The sequence below is a fragment of the Salvia splendens genome, chromosome 2, assembly GCF_004379255.2.
Source record: "Salvia splendens isolate huo1 chromosome 2, SspV2, whole genome shotgun sequence".
NCBI classification, from domain to species: Eukaryota; Viridiplantae; Streptophyta; class Magnoliopsida; order Lamiales; family Lamiaceae; genus Salvia; species Salvia splendens.
The window spans coordinates 11111684-11123173 of NC_056033.1; the positions used below are offsets into that span (position 1 = coordinate 11111684).

General features: G+C 41.6%; 1 protein-coding gene across 1 annotated transcript; it reads left to right on the top strand.

Annotated features, from left to right (window-relative positions):
- Nucleotides 1–2272: 2272 nt before the first annotated feature.
- On the top strand, nt 2273–7000 carry LOC121773592 (pollen-specific leucine-rich repeat extensin-like protein 1). The gene is made up of 2 exons (XM_042170487.1): nt 2273–6487; nt 6794–7000. Exons 1-2 carry the CDS (start codon nt 2669–2671, stop codon nt 6998–7000), a joined length of 4026 nt encoding a protein of 1341 aa, XP_042026421.1. The 5' UTR covers nt 2273–2668.
- Nucleotides 7001–11490: the final 4490 nt, after the last annotated feature.

The window sequence follows — 11490 nt, forward strand, 5'->3', positions numbered from 1 at the left end:
AAGGAATGAATTGTTCTGATCGAAATAATACAGCCGAATCAACAAACCAACAGAAAAGTAAAATTATGCGCATATAAAGCATTATCCACCAAAATAACATTAATTTACAAATATCAGGTTTCAAGCTCACATAAAAAGAAGAAAAAAAAATGTCAAAACTAAAACAAAATGCATTATCTGTTGAAATTAGAAAAATCAAATGTAATTAGTTAGGCATTTTATTGGTTAGTTAGCCTTTTACTTAGCCTATATATAAGGCATTTTAGTGTAAAATGTAGTTAACTTTTTCAAAATGTAGTCCATTAATGAAAAACTCTTCTTTTCTCTCCTTTCCATCCGTCGAAGGTTTCCATCTTCTTTTTGCCTTCGTTTCTTTCATTCTCCTTCAATGGAGATTTATCGATTTCATTCTCCATTTTTCACATTATCCTATTTATGAATCAAACACAGTCATACACGCCACTACACTACACTACTAATGAAATATGCTTACGCGTCAAGGCATATGTGATGGCGAAAATACACGGCATCCACCACATCCGCCAACGTCTTCATGATGTTTTTTTCTTCTTTACCATTCACACAATATTATGCGCAATGGCAGAATCGAGAAATGTAATTGTGCCGTTTCAACGTCGAATTAATCCAGCGATGAGAATGTGAAACATGAAATCAACAAACCCGCGCACTTATCAAGAGAATTTTCCCCGACTGTTGCCAGGGAAAAAATTTCAGTCAATTCATCTTCCTTCAATTTCTTTCATTACTTCATTTTCGTGCTATTTGTGAGGAATGGAGAGAAAAGACGAGGGAAATGAAGGCTCCCACGGTTTCCGTTAGAATTGTTTCTATTTCATTCAATGTTTAAAAAATATGTCAATTTTTGTCGTAAACATATGACCAAAATACCAATTTGGTCCTAAACATTCATTTTTATGAAAACATGTTCATAACAAATGAAAATATCGACGAAGTAGTCTTTTTTTTACGGTTCTGTAAAAAAAACTAACTGTCAACGCTAATTGCACAGTGGCATGACCGTTAGTTTTTTTACGGAAAGTAAAAAAAAGACCACTCCGACAAGGATTTCATTTGTTATGGACATGTTTTTCAAAAAGTGAATGTTTTGGACCAAATTAGTATTTTGTTCATATGTTTAGGACCAAAATTGACATTTAATTTTTAAAAATTATTTAACTTAGTGAAAAAAAGAGAAAGGAAAAAATTGATGAAATGTGAGTCCTACTTTTATATATTACTTCCTCCGTTCCGGCTAAGATTTTGTTGCCGACTTAAGTTCATAATCCTCATTGACATTAGGTTGTTGTAGATTCATTCTTCCTTCGTATTATAGCTTGAGCAATGACATTTGATGCGTTGATTATATATGACACCCTATTGATATTATATTCTCCTGATTGACATTACATGCTCCGATCAATATTATATACGTTAATATATTTTTGTGTTTCTTGAATGCAGATTCGAGTTTTGGTACGAATCACCTTTAACAGTGATAAAATAAATGGGACAAAGGTAAATCACGCATGTAGTAGAAGTATGTCAAAATAAAAAATGGTGATTCCCAACTTGTTGATTTTATCCATTTAATATTTTTTCTATTTTTTGAGCAACATTTTTTATTTTCAATAATTTCAATCACCTTTAATTTTCGATTTATATAAAGGGAAAACAAATCACCAAGATATGAATAGACGGAATATAAGAGATATCAATAAAAATAGTACTGCAATATCAATGAACAATAGTATGATAAGAATAGTAATTAAAAATGCGTGTGAAACATTTGTCAAAACTTACAACGAACAATATGTGATCACAAAAGTTGTGACAAATAAGTAGTACAATTATAGTTGGTAGAATCATATATAAGGTAAATACATATGAATTACTGTATTATTTACCAAATCAAGTTAGATATTGCAATTACTGTTTATGAGCTTTCAATTACACATACATACTCCATAATCAAAGAGGCAGAGAAACAATTAGACATGATAAAATTCCAAGCTGTTGTGTCCATATTTAGCAATTAGAAGGAAATGGAAAGAGGCGAAATACAAGGTTCATCTCCTATATTTCAGTGTGAGACCTTCAAAAACGGATGGCGGTGCTTAAGTTGAATGGAAAGGAATGTTTGAAGAAGTAGCTCTCATATTTATTGTGACAAAACTCAGGTATAAACTACAATGGGTTAATTATCCCCAAGGAAGTTATCATGGAAATCAAAACCTTGGGCTGCTGTCTCCTCCTCCTCCTTTCTCTCCTCGCCACCCCTTCCTTCTCTCAGCTAGGCTCTGAAGCACTCTCGGAGTCCGACCAAACCACGGTGGATCCCGATTTGGAATTAACCCTATCACCTGAACCACATACAACAACAATCCCCCAAGGGAAAGATAAAGATAAAGAGAATGAGAAAGAGCCAACCCCCCTTACACACGAACCCAACAATAATGAAGAACCAGACGTCGAGCCAACTCAGGATACCGAAGAGAAAGAATCATACATAGAGAATGCGGAAGAACCAGACGTTGAGCCAACGGAGCATACCAAAGAGAACGAGTCAGACAATCACGGAGAACCAGACGTTGAGACAACCTCGACTCCCAAAGAGAAAGAGTCTACTCCTACTCCCAAAGAATCAGAGATGTGCAGCTACAAATGCGCCTCTGAGCCAACTCCGAAGCTTGCCAATCCGAGGCTAGAAGGAGCCTACAAAGCCCTGCGGGCATTGAAAAAATCCATATACTCTGATCCAAATGGCTTCACAAGCAATTGGGAGGGTCCTGACGTGTGTAGCTACAAAGGCGTCTTTTGTGCCAAGTCTTTGGACAACGCCAATATCCTAGTGGTGGCCGGCGTTGACCTTAACCATGGCGATATCGCTGGTCACCTCCCCTCAGAGATCGGGTACCTAGTCGACATCAGCCTCCTCCATCTTAATTCCAATAGATTTTGTGGGATCATTCCAAACGAGATCAAGAACCTCAAGCTACTGTACGAGCTGGATGTGAGCAACAACCGCTTTGTGGGATCTTTCCCGGAGGTGGTGCTGGAGTTACCGCAACTCAAATACCTCGACTTACGGTACAATGACTTTGAAGGTGAGCTACCTTCAGGGCTCTTCGACAAGCCCCTTGATGCAATTTTCTTAAACAACAACAGATTTCACTCGACCATCCCGGAAAACATTGGTAACTCTCCGGCCTCTGTTATCGTAATGGCGAATAACCATCTCTATGGGTGCATCCCGGCCAGCATCGGAAAGATGGCAGGAAAATTGGACGAGTTTGTGGTTTCGTACAATGAGTTGTCAGGGTGCCTTCCAGAAGAGATCACAATGTTAAACACAACCAAAGTTTTTGACATCTCCAACAATAAGTTCATGGGTGACCTACCACAGGGGATGGAACACATGAAGAGTATAGAGGTGCTCAATATTGGAAACAATAAATTTAGGAGCAAGGTTTCGAAAACCGTTTGCACCTTGCCGAATCTTAAGAACTTCACTTGTTCTTACAACTTCTTTGATGCTCAAGATCCTGAGTGTATGATCAATGCGCTTCCCGGTGTGGCTATTGACGGCAGGAAGAATTGCTTGCCTCGAGAACCCAATCAAAGGCCAGAGAAGGAGTGTCGTATAGCCTTGAGCAAGAAGGTTGACTGCAATGCTGGTTGTCGACCACCGACTTACAGCCATTCGCCCAAGCTAGACCAACCTAAGAAAGAAACTCCCCAAACTCCAACTCCTCACAAACCAACTGTTTCGTCTCCTCCTAAATCGACTCCATCAGCTCCGACTCCTAAACGTACACCTTTGCTGAAGCCTGAGCCAACACCTAAACCAGAGAAGACGTTTGCTCCGTCCCATACTCCCAAGGCATCACCTCCTCCTATAATGGAGACACCAGCCCCAGCACCCTCACCGGAACCTTCTAAGCCGCCTGCACGACAGAAACGTGTTTCCCCCCTTCTCGCTTCTTCGCCACCTCCAGAACACTCTTCGCCGCCCAGAGTTGAATCCACACCTCCTCCAGTACAATCACTCCCACCACTGGTCCACTCTCCACCACCTCCCGTAAAGTTACCGCCACCACCAGTCCACTCCCCACAACCATCTCCTGTAAAGTTACCACCACCCCCAGTTCAATCTCTCCCACCAGTTCACTCTCCACCTCCTCCGGTCCACACCGAACCACCACCAGTCCGCACCGAACCACCAACCCCAGTCCACTCCGAACAACCACTAGTCCACACTCCACCAAACTCAGTCCACTCCGAACCACCACCGGTCCACTCTCAACCAACCCCAATCCGCTCCGAACCACCACCAGTCAACTCTCCACCAACCCCAGCCCGCTCCGAATCACCACCAGTCCACACTCCACCAACCCCAGATCGCTCCAAACCACCACCAGTTCACTCTCCACCAACCTCAGTTCGTTCTGAACCTCCACCAGTCCGCTCTGAATCACCACCAGTACACACCGAACCACCACCACCAGTCCACTCTCCACCAACCCCAGTTAAGTTGCCACCGCCACCAGTCCATTCCCCACCTCCTCCAGTCAAGTCGCCACCACCCACAGTCCACTCTCCACCAACCCCAATCCGCTCCGAACCACCACCAGTCCACTCTCCGCCAACCCCAGTTCACTCCGAACCACCACCAGTCCATACCGAACCACCGCCAGTCCACTCTCCACCAACTCCAGTTCGCTCTGAATCACCACTAGTCCACACCGAACCACCAATCCACTCTCCACCAACCCCAGTTCGCTCCGAACCACCCGAATCACCACCAGTCCACATAGAACCACCAACCCCAGTTCGTTCTAAACCACCACCAATCCACTCCGAACCACCAACCCCAGTTCGTTCTGAACCACCACTAGTCCACTCTCCACCAACCCCAGTCCGCTCTGAACCACCACCAGTCCGCTCTGAATCACCACCAGTCCCATCTCCACCAACCCCAGTTCGCTCCGAACCACCACCAGTCCGCCCAAAATCACCACCAGTCCACACCGAACCACCGCCAGTCCATTCTCCACCAACCCCACTCCACTCCGAATCACCACCAGTCCACACCGAACCACCACCAGTACACTCTCCACCAACCACAGTTCGCTCCGAACCACCACCAGTCCACTCTCCACCAACCCCGATTAAATTGCCACCACCACTAGTCCATTCCCCACCTCCTCCAATCAAGTCGTCACCGGCCCCACTCCACTCTCCACCAACCCCAGTCCGCTCCGAACCACCACCAGTCCACTCTCCGCCAACCCCAGTTCGCTCCGAACCACCACCAATCCACTCTCCACCAACCCAAGTCCGCTCCGAACCACCACCACCACCTCCTCCAGTCAAGTTACTACCGCCACCAGACCACTCTTCACCACCCCCTGTCAAGTCACCACCGCAATCACAACCAGAACACTCTCCCCCAGTCAAATCGTCACCACCCCCAGTCCATTCTCCACCTCCCCCAGTCAAATCGCCACCACCCCCAGTCTACTCTCCACCACCTCCAGTCAAGTCACCACCACCTCCCGTACACTCTCCACCTCCTCCAGTCAAGTCACCACCACCCCTAGTCCACTCGCCACCGCCACCGGTCCATTTTCCACCTCCTCCAGTCAAGTCTGCACCACCCCCAGACCACTCTCCACCTCCTCCGATCAAGTCACCACCACCTCCAGTCAAGTCACCACCACCTCTTTTACACTCTCCACCTCCTCCAGTTAAGTCGCCACCACCTCCAGTACACTCTCCACCTCCACCGGGCAAGTCACCACCACCCCCAGTCCACTCTCCACCTCCTCTAGTCAAGTCTCCACCGCCCCCAGTCAAGTCACCACCACCTCCTTTACACTCTCCATCTCCTCCAGTTAAGTCGCCACCACCTCCAGTACAATCTCCACCTCCACCGGTCAAGTCACCACCACCCCCAGTCCACTCTCCACCTCCTCCAGTCAAGTCTCCACCGCCCCCTGTCCACTCTCCACCTCCTCCGGTCAAGTCTCCACCGCCTCCACTACACTCTCCACCTCCTCCAGTTAAATCGCCACCACCTCCAGTACACTCTCCACCTCCTCCAGTCAAATCGCCACCACCTCCAGTATACTCTCCACCTCCTCCAGTCAAGTATCCACCGCCCCCAGTCCACTCACCGCCACCTCCTCCAGTTAAGTCGCCACCACCCCCGGTCCACTCTCCACCCCCTCCAATCAAATTTCCACCACCCCCGGTCCACTCCCCACCTCCTCCAGTCAAATCACCACCGCCCCCAGTCCACTCGCCACCTCCTCCAGTCAAGTCACCACCTCCTCCAGTCCACTCACCACCACCTCCTCCAGTCAAATCGCCACCGCCCCCAGTCCACTCTCCACCTCCTCCAGTCAAGTCGCCACCACCCCCTGTCCACTCTCCACCTCCTCCAGTCAAGTCGCCACCGCCCCCAGTCAAGTCGCCACCTCCTCCTGTTCATTCACCGCCACCTCCTCCGGTCAAGTCGCCACCTCCCCCAGTCCACTCACCGCCACCTCCGGTCACGTCGCCACCTCCTCCAGTCCACTCTCCACCTCCTCCGGTCAAGTCGCCACCTCCCCCCGTCCACTCACCGCCACCTCCTCCAGTCAAATCGCCACCGCCCCCAGTCCACTCTCCACCTCCTCCTGTCAAGTCACCACCACCTCCAGTCCACTCTCCACCTCCTCCACTTAAGTCGCCACCACCCCCAGTCCACTCTCCACCTCCTCCAGTCAAGTCGCCACCACCCCTGGTCCATTCTCCACCACCACATGTCCACTCGCCACCCCCTCCAGTTCACTCTCCACCCCCAAAACCTATCGTATCTCCTCCACCTGAACCTGTTCAACCACCACCTACTAATAATTTCCCTCCTTACAAAATTCCAGGTATTATTGGTGCCAGCTATAAATCTCCGCCACCTCCATTAATTCCCGGCTACTAAAATCCAAAGTAGTATATAATGGAGTGAATATTCAATTTTATATAGCATGTATTTATTGAGGATATTATCTAATTATATAATGCTATCTCAATAAAATAGAACAACTCACTACGTTGATTTATTTAGTTTTTTTACTCCCTCCATTCTATCGTGATTTTGGACTTAAGTTGGAGTGCAGTTCTTCTTATTGGTATATAGATATGGAGTTACGAGTACATACATGTTTAGAAAGAATTTTTTTCTTTAGATTTCATTATGTGTTCTACTAGTTTTTTAGGATAGTTCTGTTAGATTATTGTAACACTATTTTCTAGGACAGTTCTGTTAGACTATTGTAACACGTAGATTATTTCATCATAATTCAGTTTTATACTAAAATAGATAAGCTTATAGTATTCTAGTATGTACACGTAGTAACTTTTTTATTTATTGTACTGTAGAATTGTCCCTACATATATTTTTAAATGATCTTTTTTATAAGTTTATAATAATCTTATACCAATAACAAGGTGCTAGAAATTTGCAGCTCAAATATTAAAAAGTCATTCGCAATACAAATCACTCCTCATATTCCAACTTCGTCACACAGTTATTCTTCCAAATTTATGCATTAGACCTCAACTCCAAAAACCTCATACTTCTGATCATACCACAACACAATTTTGTTTTATTTTCATTTTTTATTTATTATCTAATTTTATGTTTTTCTTTTTATTTTTATTTAATACATTAAATTAAAATAAATATAAAATGACATTAATAAAATATCAAATTTATAATATTAAAATATCTAAAATTACATTAATTAATTAAAAAAATCATACTTAAATTTCCTAAAAATGACATCAATTATACACCAAAAATTACATAATGATTTAAATTTTCTATTTTTTTATTAAAGACTAATTTTCAATCAAAAAATAAATATTTTCAAATAAGAATTTTGAATTTACAAAAATAAAATGTCGCGATTTGATCTGGAGCCCCAAGGGACCTGCTCTTCCAGCATTATCAAACCCCTCCCCATGTCGGACCTAGACGTCACCACCGTTCCGGAACCGGCGGTTCACGGTTCGGAACCACCGGTTCCGGTTCAATAAATTGATGAACCTGAACCGGCCTGGCCAAGGTGCGGCGGTGCCGGTTCGTGAACCGTGGAACCGCCTGTGATTGGCCGGTTCCGGGCCGGTTCCGGGCCGGTTTGGCAGGTTCGGCTGTTCGTTTTGATTTTTTTTTTCATTATAAATATGTAATTCAAGTAAAAAATGTAAATATATTTGCATAAATAAAATTAGAATAAAGCAATTTTAGAGATACAAATTACAAATACAATTTTATTGATAAAAATTACAACTTCAAAATTACAAATTACAACGGTAAAATTGCAAATTACAACTTTAAAATTACAAATTACAACTTAAAATTTACAAATTACAACTTAAAATTACAAATTACAACTTCAAAATTGCAAATTACAACTTATTACTTAACATTACAAATTACAACTTTAAAACAACAATTACAAATCGAAAAATTTAAATACAAGTTACTTACAACAATTACAAGTTACTTACAACAATTACAAGTTACAACAATTACAAATCGAAAAATTTAAATATAAGTTACAACAATTACAAGTTACAACAATTACAAATTTACAACTTACAAGTGTTGACAAAAAAGACTCAGAAGATCATTAAAAGATATTCCTCATTTGATAATTATCTTATTGGTGAAAAAGTGGGTAATGGGTATCTTTGGGGCAGATGGTACTGGAACACAAATTTATATATGGAATCTGGATGAATGAGGATCAGATTATAGTTTAAAATGGGAAGCTGGGTTCATTGGCGGGAGTTCGTTTCATCGTCAGACTCGGATGAATATACCACCCTGATGGCCTGATGAAACGAACTCCCGCCAGTGAACTCAGCTTCCCATTTTAAACTATAATCTGATCCCCATTCATCCAGATTCCATATATAAATTTGTGTTCCAGTACCATCTGCCCCCAAAGATACCCATTACCCACTTTTTCACCAATAAGATACTTATCAAATGAGGAATATCTTTTAATGATCTTCTAAGTCTTTTTTGTCAACACTTGTAAGTTGTAAATTTGTAATTGTTGTAACTTGTAATTGTTGTAACTTATATTAAAAATTTTCGATTTATAATTGTTGTAAGTAACTTGTAATTGTTGTAAGTAACTTGTATTTAAATTTTTCGATTTGTAATTGTTGTAATTTATAATTTTAAGTTGTAATTTGTAAATTTTAAGTTGTAATTTGCAATTTTACCGTTGTAATTTGCAATTTTACCGTTGCCCCGATCACCACCACGACGAGATGAAGACATGATATTATGGAAATTGGAAGTAGAGAATAGAGAGTAGTATTTATGTGAATATGATAACGTGAACAAGAACAACGTGAGTAAATTATGAGCGCAAATAACGTAAACAACTTGAGAGAATGAGGATGGAGAATAGAGAAATTGAGATTGAGAGAGAAATTCTTATCAACACAAGAATGGGATAAGTAGAAAATGAAGAGGAGGGGGTATTTATAGGGGAAAAATGTGATTAAAAAAAGGAAAAAAAAAAGAAAAAATTTCAAATTTCAAATTTCAAAATTTTGAAATCCGGCGGAACCGTCGGTTTACTCCTTGAACCGCCGATTTTTGGTCAGAAACCGCCAGTTTCGTCAATGGTTTTCTGACGAAATCGGCAGTTTCTGACCCGGTTTCTGAAAAGGCTACGTATAGGCCGGTGGTAGCCTGAAAAGGTGTCGGAACCGGCGAACCGGCGGTTCGGAACCGCCGGTTACGGTTCGCAAATTTCTTGAACCTGAACCGGCCCGTCGGAACCGCCGGTTCCGGTCACGGTTCGAACCGCCGCCGACGGTTCCGGTTCCGGTTCGGAACAGCCGGTGACGGTTCCGGGCCGGTTCAGCCGGGCCGGTTCGGTTTGGTGATGTCTAGTCGGACCCCAACACCTACAACGCAAAGGGGCAAATTAGACCTCTCCTTGTACCCATAGAGCCGTCTAACCCCCAATTTTATGTCACATAGTGAATGCTCTAAGTCACTTATCTAAAAATTGTAGTACCTTGTTTTTAGGATTGATTGAGATTGTTTTATAACACAATAATTCCAATTAAGTTGGCACGTTCCCTTTAAATATGTCTCAATTAAGTTGAGTCGTTTGCTTTATTGACAAAATAAAACATCTACTCTATCCGCCCTTTAAATTTTATCACACTTTGACCGTGCAAGGATTTTAAGAAATGTAATGGAAAGTGAGTTGAAAAAGTTAGTTGAGAGTGAGTTCTACTTTTATATTAGTTTTATAATAAAATTTGAGTTGGAATGAGTTAGTGGAATATAAAGTCTCTTACCAAAAATAGTTAAAGAGAAATGTGATAAATGTTGTGGGACGGACGGAAATAGAAAATTTTGACAAAATTTAAGGCACGGGGAGTAATTATTTATAATTTACTCCCTCTTATCTCTCCTACTTTATTCCCATTTAGATGGGACGAATAGGTATGAAAATTTAACAGAAAAATCTTTTAAATTTTTTGACAAAATGATGCACTTTTTTTATTAGCACTTAAAATACCTGCAAGTATATAGGGTAGATCTAGTATAGCAAAATGCTAGTACCGGATATCGAACACGGGGAATAAATTTATAAATTATCTACCACATACTCAGCCTCAACTACTATTTCGAAACACATGATTTTTTTGGGTTGAGTAATTAATTAGACAAAAATAAATAAATAAAGCAAGTAACGAAACAAAATTGCAGTAAACTTGTTGAGAAAGCAGACCAGACAAGGGAATCCTAGGGTAGTGATTTCATCAACTTATTAGTAATTCTAATTATTTAGTTTTATGTTCATCCAACTCAAGCTCTACTAGGAGCTATTCCTATCGTGTATCAACACTCATGTCACAAATATTGTATTGACACATAGAATATAAACCACTCAAAGTCATCACCGATAAGAGATTAACAATAATCAAAGTAACAACCAAGCAGTTAAATATAAACTAGGGAATAATTAAAGTAAAACAAGTTCTGAACATTAAACAAAACAAAAAGAACTACATAGAGTCAATTACTTTCATTCCCTTGGATTCTATAAATTTAGTTATCCATAGACATATAATCTAAATAAATATAAGCAAAATGAGACATGTTCAATCTAACAAAAATTAGATAAAACCTGGAAGAATTAATCTTGCTCTTGCTTGATCTCCCTTGAATTCTATGCTCCTTGTAGAAGATGGAGGAATTTATGTGTAAGATAGGGGTGGAATTAAGGTTCTAAGATTGGTCAATAATATGAATTAGGCTATGGGGTATTTATAGGCTTGAAAAAGGTTTGAAGAAGGTAAATTTCGTGCTCCATAGTTTAAGGAAAAAGATTTGGCTTCACAAGTTAATATCTCATTTCCTTTCTTTAATTTCCACCCAAATTC